The following is a 14,757-nucleotide window of genomic DNA, read 5'->3' on the forward strand; positions in this document are numbered from 1 at the left end:
CTTGTGACCGCAGATTTTAAGAAGATTAACCACAGCCAAGTATAAGGAGAGGGAATGAGGGAGCAAAAGAGAATAAAGGGTAAGATTTTCTCCCCCACTCGGCTTTCTTTGTCTGCTTGGATTAAGTTCTTGCAGCTGCCACCCATGGCTTTTATGGACAGTGTTTGTCTCCTTAGAGGTTCTTCCAGCCATACTTGGGAGGGATGCAAAGACGCATGGGATGTGGACGGAGCGCATGCATGCATGCGCACAAACACTCACTAACTCACTTAGCCCCTCTTTCTGTCTGTAATACTTTCTGCCTCAGTTTTAATCACACAGAGGCTGTTTCTAATCATGATTATTGTTGATTAGTGTACTGATGCTGCAATGCATATGAGGTTTTCTTTTTAATTACGAAGGCCACAGAGGAGAAGGCTGTTTCTCCTTAAACTCATGCATGTTGCATAATAAAATTTCCAACATGATCCTTTGAAGCAGCAGAAATCACAATTTGATCATGTTTTGCATTTGCTACTGTTGCATGGAAACAGCAAATGTTTATTTTGATTGAGTTAAATGTCCCACAAGTCTATGAAATCATATTCAAAATATATTGAGTAGTTAAAAAAAGAAATATGAACATCATTGGGAAAGTGTGTATTTTTCCTACATTAAATTCTTTTTATAGCAACGTCAGTTACTGACACACGGTACCCTGTGTTTTCCTGAACGTTTAGGAAGATCCTACAGAAGATGAACCCACCAGTTTTATCTACCTGAGCCCAGATGCCTTGTCCAACCCTTCTAAGCTGCTGGTGCTGATCCAGGGCAGTGGTGTGGTGCGTGCCGGTCAGTGGGCCCGGAGACTCATCATCAACCAGGACCTGGACTCAGGGACACAGATCCCCTTCATCACCAGAGCCATGGAGGTAGGGAGAACTTTTAGATCTTTGATCCAAGAGAGTGCACTGAGGACACTGCAAATCAGATGTTAGAAACATATTTATTGTGAAGCTACAGTAGTGATAAATACTTTTCTTTTTCTTGTAGTTATTTCCACACATCTCTTTGGTGTGTAGAGTTTTACGGGTATCAGAGTGAAAAGGTCTTGCAGTGTGTTCATCGCATGCGATCGTTGGTACCAGCGCCACCACCGTGGTTAGCCTGATGGGATGTTGGTGTGACAAAAGTAACACACACGGATTATTTGAAAAGCAGGCTTGAATATGTTGGGGCTGTGGAAGGCGTTGTGGCACAGTCAGAAGCCGAGTGTCATGGTATTTTGTTTTCTTGTATTTGACTGGAGGTTTGAATGTGATTGTGGGTCATTTGTTGTTGCTGTGTGCTTTCATAGCTTAGACTCTGGATGTGCTGCATTGACTCAATTCAGTTTAACTTCATTTTACAATTTGCACAAGTGCGGAGTGGAAAGGAAACTTTGTCCCAGGGTCACATGAGAAATGATATGATGCTAAACAATTTCTGCACTCCACTGTATCATGTGATCACAGAGGCACTTCATAACAAGCCATTCATTCACAGGTGTAAACATAGACTCATACTCATGAATGATACAATAACTCTACAGTCCTCAACCCAGAAATGAGGCTTATATTGTTCTAGTTAGTGAAATGAAGCATATTCTGTAACATGATCATCATTATACATAGAAAATGCTTTCTTATGATGCATAAATCCTATTTAGTCCTGTGTATTCATGGGGGACTGAGCTGAGAGCCAGGAAGATATAATGTAATGTCAAATATTGATTAGTTTTTTCTTTCCCTATCATATGATCACACACAAGTGTATACATCTGTGTGTCAGGAAGCAAAAGGGGGCTCTGCCTGTCTTATTATTTTTTACCCCATCTCTGTGCTCATTTGTCAGCCTGGCCACGACTACCTGTGTAATTTCATCGGCCCGCTGTTTAAATTGACTTAGGGGGGATCCTGCTCTCCCTCTCCCCTTTTTTCCTCGTTTGGTCCATCTGAATGCCATAAAGACTTTCACTGCTGTGTAAAGCCTGCTCCTGCTGTGTGCAACAACGGGAGAGGTTTCGGTCGCATTTGTGCGTGCGTGCCCGTGTGTGTGCAAACGGATGATTTGGCTACCCCGAGACTGTCTTTGAATCACAGTTACCCAGGTTGGTATTACAGTTTGGAGAAGGCAGGGTTGTGCTGCAGAAAGCCAAAGTGACAGCTTAGATATAGAGAACACTGTGTGTTTAGTGCGAGTGTTGCTCATTCATCATTGTAAACAAGAAATCGTGTTCTTACACCCTGACAAATCATCATCCTGGCATTTACCACACACAGGCCTCGTACTCTGAGAGTGCACTGGAAAGACAGGCACACGCATTTACAGTCAATGCATGCTGTCTGCATCTATTACGGGCATGTTTGCGGTTTATTATGTCATACCATGAAATTTGCGGGGATGTAATTTTTAAGTGTAATGTACAGGAGTTACAGCTACTTATACAATCTGCTGAGAGAGGTTGAGTTATTGATTCAGCACAGATATAACCAGATGCACATTTTAAACCTTAATATAGAGACACGCAGCACCCAAACTATAAAACATGTTCCATCGACAACTCACAAATCAGCTCTGTGACGCAGCAAATACAGGCGGCAACATTCACGATCACAACCTTTTTAAGAGCAGAATCCCATGATGAAGCAAGTTTGTGAAGAGACCACCTCAAGGACAGCCAATTAGCCATTATTACAGTGCCAGCGCAAAAAGCTCTAGCTCTAATGTGGCATTGGCAGGCAAGAGTTATCCGCTTTTCCTCTCCATGTAACATGCCATCAGCGGATTTTGATGATTAGTTCCTCCTTAAGCTGAGAGGGACCAGCTAACCAGGATGATAATCAAAACTAGTGACATGCTGCATACTCATCAGCAGTACCCATTATAGTTATTTAGTATGGTATTTTCAGTGGATACTTGGGAGTGCAGTATGCTCAAAAAAACTATAAAACAATGCAAATTAAAACACTAACATTTCCATATTGGCAAAGTTATTTCTGCTATATTATATTCAATATTTGACATATAATTGTTACACATTTTATTCCTCCTTTTACTCATTCACACTCAAACATCTCATCTGGTTAACTCGTACTTGTACAAACTACGAATTCATCCCTCTGACACAGAAATCAAATTGTTTTTATAGATCTACCTGCAATGCAGCACTAAGACAGACGTGCATGGACGTTATGCATTCTTTTAAATGCATCTGCTAAGTCAATGCTTATAATGACTTTCTGACTGTTCAGCCGAGTGGGTAGCTGACACCCAGCATGTTATATTTAATCTCCTCGTGGGAAGAGAGGTGCTGCAGAAATAGTGATGAGGTGATGTCTGAAACCTGGCAGAAAGCCACCAGCGACACCATTGTTGTTTAAAGCACTTCCTTTTTCTAAAATGTTTACTATGAGACATTAATGATTGATATGAGGTAGCATTAAAAACACTGTAGGTAATATATACAGTAAAGCATGTTAAATATAAGTAAGCTAATATAATCCACAGCTGAATATAATGCAAAGTTCACACTGACTGACAAAAGTCATTCTTGGAAATGACTAGCTGAGAAGGAAGGGAGGGGACAAACTAAGTATATTCATTTAAAAAGTGTATATATAAAGTATCCAGCAGTGTGAGAATTAGCAGCATTAGATTATTCCTGTAACCAAACCGTCATCACGGTTGGTATTAAACCATATTTGTAAATCAGTCGGATCCTGTCCGACTGAGTAAGAGCAACTCTGGCGCCATGACAATTACACAATATCTTTGATTTACAAATTTAGTTAAGTGCAGTGTTGGGTCAAATGTTAACATTTTGAGTGTACTTTTTTTCATGTTTGGATTAGGCCCCAGTTTCAACAAATGTTTCGTGGCAAGAATCAGTTGCCTCGAGTGCAGTTCATGTGAAGTTACTCATGGGAAGTCAAATTCAAAGCCTGCAGCGAAGGGTCAACTGAAGTGCAATCGGCAAATATGGGGGGAGCTTGTGGCTTTGTAAAACACATGAGCAACACATACACAGATAAGCCTCACTACTGTGTGTGTGTGTGTGTGTGTGTGTGTGTGTGTGTGTGTGTGTGTGTGTGTGCGTGTGTGATTCTATAGTGTGCATTGTCTTGCACATACCTGTTTCAAAGCAGCACTCTTGCTCTGAACTTCCTTTCCTCTTCAGATGGGTAAAATAGCTGATTGCACAAGTTTATCAGGCCCTACACACAACACACAGGCTTTCACACACACACACACACACACACACACACACACACACACACACACACACACACACACACACACACACACACACACACACACACACACACACACATTCACAGGGTGAATCTCAGGGCAGCATTTGCACCCTATTTGCACCCTATTGCCTGTCTCTGCCTCCCATATGCACCATGCTCGTGTTTACAGATATCACAATATTTGTCATGCTGCTATATGATGATGACATGTTAATAAGCTGGGAAAATGTGTGTTTTAAAGATAAGTCTAAAATATGTACGCACAGACATGTGCACAGCATGCCGAGACAAACACACACACACAGGCACACATGCATCACATGGGTTGTACAGTGATGTAGGGTTAAGGGGAAACTTTGTGCTGTATGTGCAGGTCTCATGCAAGTTGTCTTTATGTGCATGTGTGTGTGCACACGGAAGTGGTGCTATTCCCATAGCCCAGAAGTAAAATGACAGGTGAGAGGAAGATGATCCAGCAACAACCAGTGAGTGGGGGAAAGAGGTGGAAAAACGGGAATCTGAGATTGAGAAGGGGGTGGGGGGAGGGGGGGGGGGGGTGCAGAGCGGGAGAAGGGTTGTGATTGGTTGGAAGAGGACAGAAGAGGAAAGAAGGAGAGGGGTACAGAGAAGATTGAAGCAGGAAGAGAGAAATGAGAGGAGGACGAGGGAGTGACTGCAAATGGGGTGGGACTGGCAGAGGAGAGACGGGAGTAGAGAGAGAGAGAGAGTGAGAGAGAGAGAGAGAGTAGGCAGAAGGCAGGCATCTGACAGCTCCACTACTGGGAGAGGGCCTCTTAATGACAGCTTATTCCTTCATGATTTCAATTCCTGACAGTCGACAGGTCTGCTTGTTGCATCATGGCAGCTGTATCATTACCTTCTGGCCCTGTCACTGCTCTGCATCCTGAGACTGAGTTGGTGGAGGTGGAGGGTGGGCGCCGTGGGGTTTGGAGAGAGAGAAAGAGAAAGAGAGAGAGAAAGAGAAAGAGAAGAGAGAAAGAGAGAGAGAGAGAGAATATTGAAAGGTGGGATCATTAGTTATAGTAGCTGTTGGAGTTAAGAGTAGGACTTTCCACTTGTGAAAGTTTCTGTCCAAATTGAAAGAAAACCCACAAATGGTGTTGTGAGGCCATAGCTCTCACTTATATGGCCATGACACAACGTGTTTATGAAGCAAGAAGCCAACATGTTGTAGTAGCTTTTGTGCCTTTTGCTTTACTTCCTGTCACTTCTTAGAAGTGGAGGGAACACGTTAGTTATCAGCTACTTTGTGCTTAGAAAACTATCTCCCACAATACATTATATTTTACAGATGGTCAAAAGTCTTGATTTCATTGTTTATTATTTAATTATTTTTTTCTGTGCACATAGATTTATTAAATATTAATTAATTAATCCACAATATCAAGCCTGACAACTCTTGAACTTCTATGTGCACACATACACACAACCACACACAAAGCACACCAATTATACACTGTCCTCAAGAACTGCTTAATTTAATTTGGAAGTTGCTAAAACCAAAACAGATATACTCCCTGTAATGCCTTCCCTCCTTCTCACCCCCCTTTTCTCTCTCTCTCTCTCTCTCTCTCTCTCTCTCTCTCTCTCTCTCTCTCTCTCTCTCTCTCTCTCTCTCTCTCTCTCTCGATTGTGAGTCAGGCTCGACACTGGAGCCCCACTGGAAAGAAAGAGGGGGTGTGGTGTTTTCAAAAGTGTGTCAAAAGCCTAGGGGTTTGTATCTGCCCAGAATTTCAATGGGAGGCTGAAAGGGGGCAGCGAAGCAGACAAACTCAAACACAGAAATCCTCTTTTAATTTCTGTCATGCTGCCCACCCTCTTCTTTTTTCTTTCTTTTTTTAGCTGGATGATGTCCTCTTAACATCAGCTGCACACTCTGGCATCTGCCTGTGTTGTGTCACGGCCCTGCGTGCTGTGAGGATATCTCTCTCTCTCTGCCTCTCCGATCACCATTCTTCCTCCTCCTCCTTTCTCATTTGTTCCTCTAATTCCCCCCGAGCTGTGAGTTAACCTGTTTGTATGTGTGTGTGTGTGAGTGTGTGTGTTTTGCCCAGCGATAACATTGTACGTACAGAATGTGTGTACAGCCTATCTCGGGGCATCAGGTGGCTACAGAGGCCAGACAAGGTATCATTCTTTCCAGCCAGCCAGGTTTAGCCAGAGGACAGTTTGTGTATGTGTGTGTCTGTGTAGGGGTCAAAAGATGCACCTTCTTGCCATGGCCTTGTAATAGCAGCCCTGCAAGCAACACACGCACAAACACACACACACACACACAGACATACACACACCTCCAGGTGGGAAGGTCCCAGCACATCCCGCAGCTCAGATCAATGCACTTGACACCTTCAAAGGCGGGTGTGGGGCCTGGACTTGCTCTGGGGTTAAACCTCTTTTAAATAGCGTCCCGCGGGAAGGCAGCTGTCAATAACCCACCATAATTACCGGGGCCAGCCCCGCCAAGGGCTCGGCTGCACAGGCCAAATTAAAAATTGATCAGAGGGAGAGAAAACATTATTTTGTGGTGGTATTCCCTGTCCTAACAGCAGTGCTGCTGCCGTTTGTGAAATCTCATCAATTGAGGTCCGAGCTAGATATCTAGAGAGCTATTTATCTATCTATCTGCCCCCCCTTCATCCAGATGAACAATTGAGTGCTGTCCCTGTTGTAAAAAAAACATTTGCATATTAAGTGTCTTTCAGTGTGTGTGTGTGTGTGTGTGTGTGTGTGTGTGTGTGTGTACATGCAGTATGTCAGTGTGTGCGTGTGCATACTGTATGAGCATGCAGCTGATTGTTATGTTCTCCAGGTAATCGTAGATCATCATCCCCTATCTGTGTGTGTGTGTGTGTGTGTGTGTGTGTGTGTGTGTGTGTGTGTGTGTGTGTGTGTGTGTGTGTGTGTGTGCGCGCGTGTGTGTGCGTGTGCGTGTGTGTGTGCGTGTGCTCACCTTGTAGCAGTATATTGATTGTGGTCTCATTGAGTTTCTCTTGGCAGGGAGCCTTTATTTGTCAGTCAGACAACGATATGAAGAAGATATGTTCCTCCTCAGGCTTCCTCTAGGAAAACACACACACGCTATTGTTTCACAAGACACTGATAAATGAGAACAACAGTTTACAATGGGTATTTTATAAACACACACTGTAGGTAAAATGTCATAGCACATGGTTATTGTCATTGCTTCTGTTGGTCAGTGGTGTGGGACATGTTCTTTGCATTACGTATTAAGCCCTATTTAAAATGGATTTCCTTTTGGGAGGTCCTGTCATTGCTCTAATTACCAGTGGCATTTGTAATTTGCATCCACTGCAAATCTGCCAGATAAATTATTCACATAAGTGTTTAAGGAGGAACGTGCATTATGACTTTTCACATTTGGGCTAAGAGCAGAGATTCAAGGGAAAACACAGTCAATTCTGTGGCGTTAATTAGTGTTGATTGGCCTTCATAAACACAGGAAGTGTTGATTTTGACACTTTCAGAGTTACAGTAAATTAACTCTGGCAATTTTACTATGCATATATCATTTATTCTCTACAAAGTACCTCTGGATTTACACACATAGCTCGTGCAAATTGCATTAGAGGATTCTTTCTCTAAAAGTAATCCAATTTGAATAGTGTGACTTTAAACATAGCGCTTCAGATCAGTTGTTCCCAAAGCAGCTGCTGCGGAACCCCGGGGTGGCCATGGATGTGGCAAGATTTGTTTCCAATTTTTGATAACATTTTATCACACATTTGTCACACTAAATAGACCTAAAATAAATGCAGATAATAGATATTTACTATGACATTTTAAGCTTAAAGGGGTGCACGAGAGTGTGTTTGTGTGTCATTGGGTTGCCATGGTTTAAACAAGTTTGGGAACTACTGCTGTAGATCCCAAAAAGTGAACATAACGAGTTCAAATGTAGCAGTTTGTTACACTGGTTTATATACGCTCAAAGGGAAACATAAACGTTTACTTTCTGAATGTAGAGTTTGCACACATACGTTCAAATATACTGTGTGTGTACATCGTTGGAAAGGCTGTTGTGAGTTGTTTGGTTGTATCAGTTTCCATGCTGCTCTTGCCACCATGCTGCTTGGGGGATGAGAGGATGGAAAAAACAAAAGAAAATGAGAGAGGAAGACTTTGATCTAATTGTGAAACATTATTTAGAAGTGTACATTTTTTAGCTCATGTGTGATAATTGACTTTATTTTTTCTCTTGAAATTAACAAATTATACCATCAAAAAGGCTTTGTCTCAATGTGTGTGTGTGTGTGTGTGTGTGTGTGTGTGTCTGTGTCTGTGTCTGTGTCTGTGTGTGTGTGTGTGTGTGAGAGGTGGGTAGTAGGTCATATGCAGCTGCGGGCTGTGTGTGTGCGTCCCAATGGGAAGGTCTTGTTTAGTCTCTGTTCCAGAGGGCCCCAGGCAGTGTGTGGTGGATACCTCTTCACTCTCTTACTGGGAACACTTCTCTATGGCCAATACACACGTACTCGCTCTCTTTCTCTCACACACACACACACACCGACACACATACACACATAAAAGTCAGGCACACACGCACTAAGAATCCTCTACAATCTTTTCTACAATTCGTCAACCTGTGCCGCAGTATGTTCACACTCTGACAGCGAAAACGTTTTTTTTGGTTACAGGTGGGTTGACGTACCATATGTGTTTCAGTCAGTTGATATACACGTACACATTTATGTGTGCTCACTTATGTTAGTGTACATACACATACACACACGCACACGAAAGCTCTTACATCCTTTACAAATTTTACATGTATTCTCCTTCGCAGCAGGTTTGCAGAGGTTCAAAGTGCTTAGCTCTGGATGTTCCAGGAGGAAATTGAGTTTTGCGAGGAGCTAGTGGTGACCAGATAGGTGAACCACTGTGAATTTGGACTACACCACACACACACACACACACACATACACACACACACACACACACACACACACACACACACACACACACACACACACACACAATCAGCCACTGAGCATCTCTAAGGGTCAAAGTTGAAACCTGCTGTAAGCTCTGCAGTGCCAGTGTCATGCTCCTAGACTGTGTGTGCCACACTTTGATCGATGAGAGGAAACTCAGTACTTAAATAGGGGTTACCAGGGTTCTAGGGGGTACACTAGGGTTAGAGGCAAACAACAACAAATCTTTCAGCTAATAGTTTTAGTTCTGACTCTGTGGTTAGCAATGAAAATAGATGCTGGAGGGCTGCACTGGTTTTCCTGTAGACTGTGTTTTATGCTATTCAGACATCTAAACCAGCTTTTTAATAATTTGGCTTAATGGATTATTTGTCATACAGATGATTAGTAATATACCATACGTTTGTTTGAGGCTGTGTTTTTATCCGTTTACCCATATGTGTTAGTGTCTTGGAGCTGTCTGCTTTTGTGTTTTTCCTGTCTCTGTATGTGACCAGACATCGACGATGGAATCTGTATTTGAAGGCTTATCTGTCATTTGAGACTGATATTGTCCTGCATTCTCTGTGGATGTGAAATGTACATTTCAGTGCATCAGATCACGGCAGTGATGGCGGTGTCTGTGTTGGTAGATATGTGTGCTTTTGTGTCAGTGCAAGAGAAAGAGACAAACAATGAGGAGAGATGGACATTTATATCTGCTTAGTACATCATAGTGTTTCATAAACCATTTATTACATATTTAGATACTGCCTGTAAATGGTAAATAGGGCGACTTAAGTTTTACTCATGCAAACACATTCTGGATGTGAGACTTATGTTCATGTCAGGTGTGAGGCACTCCTCACTGTCTCACTGTTTCTCTTTACTTCTCTGCTTTGTGTAATGCTACGACATGCTGAGATCAGGATCTGAACTTGTTCATAGCAGAACAACACGTGTTTGAATCCGCTATAGTTTATCCATTACTTTTGTTATGTGTAACTTTGGTTTCATCTGAGTCAACACCAACCTGTCTATTTGGTCTGGCTCTCCTCCCCTTTTTTTCTGGTATTATGGTGCTCATGATAGGTGTTATTATTACACTCTATGCTGACAGCCTATCCCTTAACCCTCTCAGGAGCACACTATGCCACGCTTGGCTGACTTGTTTGCGTTGATGTCAAGTTTTAGCGGTTAGCAGGCGGTTACCATATGCCACTGTGCTTCTGTCGCCCCCGATGTCAGTCAAACGAATGTCAACCCTGAGCTCAGAAACACAGTATGCCACTGCACACACCCAGACACACAGTGACAGTGACACAATACATACAGTCAGACATACATGCATACTGTACACACAAATAAACTTGCCGTAAAGCAAATGCGGGAGTAATAACAAAAGAGTCACATCCTCTTTGGGGGTGCCATGAGAGTACAGGGTCTTCAGGAAAGCCCTGACACGCTGCTCTTCATCAGCTGATTGAAGGATGCTCCACAATCTGCAGTGGTAGATCTAAACGTACACGCAACTAAGCAGGAGAGGCACTCTAGTTTCAAAGTCAGATTTTGGTTGCTAACATTCTGTCATTGTGATTGTTGACAGCACATCAAGACGCTTAGTTAAGACCCCTTTGCATCACCTTTTAATGCACCGGGCACCCCTTTAGCGTTATTTTTCAACGTGCAGGTTAGTCATATATACTTCAACATGTGTTTATGTCTTTGTCAGTCCAACATCCAATGTATTCAGTTTAATATAGACACACATTCATTAAAAATGACATGAAAGAAATATAAAATATGTGTGAGGGTGTATATAAAAAAACACACCGATATACAATACAAACATACCAAAATCATCAATGCGTTTTATATTAGTGGTCAAAGATTTCACATATGAATGTGTAGTTCAAACCAAACAATATGCACGTGGCAATGTTATATAGTGTATAATAGTTAACTGTAACAGTATAACAGTTTCTAAGAGTGATTCTTTTCCCCCCGACTCAAATGCTTTTGTCAGCGTGGCGTCTCTAAGTCTCTTTTTGTACTCGGACAATGACACTGAGAAATCCATCAAATGTAAATGTTCATTCCACAAGATAACTCCACGACACTTGACAGGAAACTGACCACGAGACGTTTTATACAAAGGAAGATTACGGTTATTTCTAAGGGTTAACAAAATAATATCTAAAACAATAAGGTGAATCTGTATTATCATATCTCGCTTTAAAGACAAATGTACAGGTTTGGAGAATATTGATTTCAAATATAACTGCAATTAAAAAAACTGAGTGGTGCACTTTGTGAAACAGCTTTGGAAACACTTGCTAATCTAATAAAAGTACTTTCCCCCCCCATACAGTATAATATGTCAAATATGGCTTATTGCAGCTCTAATTGAATCTACTGCACACACATGCATACAAAAGCACACACACAGTGACACAAACTGACATTCACACACTCACATCTGCCCTTAAATGAAAGTTTTTTATCATTCTCTATAATGTTTTCATATGTGGTTTCCCATCACCAGAGAGCAGGATATGAATGTGTGTGCGTTTGAGTGTAGCTACTGTATGCTATGTCCTTCACTTACCTGATAAAAGTTGTACCTCCCCTGTCTTCCTCCCTCCCTCCCATCTGTATCCATCTTAAGATGTTGGTTGCTGTTTTCTGGTGTTAAGTGTTTTGCTCGGTGTTCTGAGAGGCAACGTGGCCCCGCAGCTCTCTGTTCATTTTGACCTTGTTCAAACACGCCCTTCCCTCTTTCTCTCCTGAGTTTTTTGTGCTCTCTCCTTTCTCTCTTCTCTTTCTAAAGTTCCTGTTTCCTGTTCATCTCTCAGGCTGCCTCTGTGGCTGTTTTATCCAAAGTGTGGCGCAGTAGCCTTTGGAGTCACTGTCTCTTTGGCCTTTGACAGATCAGGATGGCAGTGTGTGACCATGGAGGATTGGGCTGTTTCTGCATTCATCTGCTTGGTGTCTCTGTCTCTGCCTGCTCTCGCTGCCTCTCTCTCTCTCTCTCCCCGTTTCTCTCGCTCGCTCTGTGTCTAAATTTAACATTAGTTAAACTGCTGAGCACCAGCTTCGATGGACAGTGATAAAGAAATAACATTATAGTAACTGTAACATGACATGGTGCTGTACAACCCCGGGGAATGGCAAGAGAGAAAGGCGCCATAATCCTTTTTAATTTCACTGATATCATTGTATTGAGAGAGAGAGCGAGGGAGACAGAGAGAGAGGCAGTGGTTGGCAGAGCAAGGAGAGGGGAGGAGAGAGAGAAGGGAGAGAAGTGAGATGTCTCAGACCAGAGACTGTGCTCCAGCTGACTGCAGTGTCTTGTGGTGACCTAGTTGCAACCCCTTTGAAGTCCACAGGCTGATCTCTCTCTATAGGCTGCAGAGGAGATCTGCTGCATACAGCTTTATTAGACGGGGATAGAAAAAGAGAGAGAGAAGAGAATCAAATTCATGGGGTCTTGAACCTGCCCTAAACCTCCCTTGCCACAGGTAGATGTGTGCATGTGTATGTGTCCGGTTGCACATGCTTTGTGTTGTATGTGTTCTTGAGTGTTTTTAAGAAACATTTTTGGCTCTTACTGGGCAATTGAAAGCTCTGTGTGTGTGTGTGTGTGTGTGTGTGTGTGTGTGTGTGTGTGTGCGCGTGTTATTTTTGGAACAAGTAGCTGTAATGTCGGGGCCAACCGCAGCCTTTATCCTTTAGCCCAACACATTAGGAGACAGTGGTGCATTGTCAGGAGAGCTGACCTAGAATAGTCCAATCACTCTACATCCAGCCCCCTGTCTGCCCTCTCCTGTGATCGCCATGCTGCCAATGCCGCAGTCTATACTGTGTGTTTATGTATGTGTGTGTGTGTGTGACCCAGTTCAGAGGCTGGTGTCGCCAGGCTTGCCCCTGGTGGAGGCATGCATGTTAGGGCACAAACCCTCAGATGTCTGTGTGTCCTGCTCAAACACAGCTGTAGATGTCTTGTATCATATGTGATTTGGAAATCAAGCAAAAGGAATTTTAGTTCTCTGTCTTTATTTCCACATTCGTTGACTGGATTAGCAGCTTCTCAGTTTAACCTCCACCCTTTTCTGTCTGTGTGTGACTGGCTGCAGCTGTCGTCTGCACATTTGAATGAAGTTTGTGTACACTGATGATTAGAAGGTGTCCATTTTAAGTTCAGCATGTGTCTAAGAAGGGACAGAGCAAGCACATACAGGTGTGTGCTTTTGTGAATATGATTTTGAGGGATAGGGAGTTTATGCAGACACACATGCACACACCGTATGACATGGCCGCTCATTGAACTCTCTCAATTATGATCTGGAGCCTTTTTCCTGCACCCCTCCATCTATCCATCTTCCCACCTGCTCCCCATTGAGAGCCTGTGTGTGCAGACATACGCTGCTAGGGGCATGCTTAACTTTTTTTTCTCCCTGCTGCACAACACAAGGAGAAACAGACACACAAGTTGGGCTTCAATTTTAAAAAATCCACTTCACTTTTTCCCCTCTTTCTTTCTCCTCTTCCTCCTGTCTTTCATTCCCTTCCTTTGCCTTCTTTTTGAAGTTAGCCTGGGGCCTCGCAGAGCCTCATCAACCCTTTGCCTTGGCTAGATTGCATACAGGTACCCTCTGTGGCTATTTCAAATGACTTAATTAGCTTCTGAGTGCAGCGGGTTGGTAGAAGCCTTCTCTCTCTCTCTCTCCCCTATTCCTCCCTCTCACTGTCTCTGTCTCTCTCTCCGTCTTCAGAGAGAGAGAAAATGATTGAGCCCATGTGACACATTTAGTCCCTTGCCGTGTGGTTTCACTTTCTAGGTCATGCTCTGGCTGTGAAGCTGACTGCCTATTACCTCATAGAATAAGAAGACACAAACTGAGACACGCAGAGAGACAGTATGAAGTGTGAGAATACATCCACGCACACCCACTCCCCCGTGCATGCACAAACACACATGACTCATTATATGTTTAGTTTGATTGTCACTCTGCAATCTTTAGCTTAAGGCTACATCCGCCCACCGTCATTTGTAATTGATCACCCTTTTCATTGATGCAATATTTATTAATTCCATAGCCAAACGGCATGTAAGCCAGACAAGTGGAATTTTGGTTGCTATTTGCTTAGCTAGTTTGGCACCTTTGTTTGTTTGGATGCTCCGACACAATCCAACACTGTTTTGTTGTGTTAGGTCCCGAGGCGTGAATTCCCATACACACACAGTGATCAAGGTGTGTGCTTGTGTTTAGACTGTTGCTGTGCCTGTGTTTTTATCAGTGACAACAACGTCAAGGGCATGCCCCACTGCACTGCAAAAATTCCATGTTGCCACATCCTTCTCAGCCTGATGCCACACATGCACAACGTATACATTACACATGGGTACGGCACACACTCGTATACACAAAGTAGCATGTCTTCTCAGCTCCCCTTCCAGGGGCCATAGAGAAAAGAGAAATATGTTGGATGTTTCCACCTTTGTTGTCCTCTGTTGTTGTTCATGGCTTAAA

The 14,757-nt window shown here is 43.0% G+C and overlaps 1 protein-coding gene across 4 annotated transcripts in view; it reads left to right on the forward strand.

Moving 5' to 3' along the window:
* arb2a (ARB2 cotranscriptional regulator A) overlaps nt 1-14,757 on the forward strand; it is a 145,449-nt gene that overhangs the window by 18,336 nt on the left and 112,356 nt on the right. For all 4 annotated transcript variants that reach the window (XR_003832797.1, XR_003832798.1, XM_029439662.1 and 1 more), the window contains exon 6: nt 720-911. Coding sequence is in view for 2 of the 4 variants with exons in the window: in XM_029439662.1 (XP_029295522.1) it covers nt 720-911 (192 nt within the window). In the remaining 2 variants the exon portion in view is untranslated. The remainder of the gene's footprint in view (nt 1-719; nt 912-14,757) is intronic.

This window comes from Cottoperca gobio, chromosome 9 (assembly GCF_900634415.1).
Source record: "Cottoperca gobio chromosome 9, fCotGob3.1, whole genome shotgun sequence".
Lineage (NCBI taxonomy): Eukaryota > Metazoa > Chordata > Actinopteri > Perciformes > Bovichtidae > Cottoperca > Cottoperca gobio.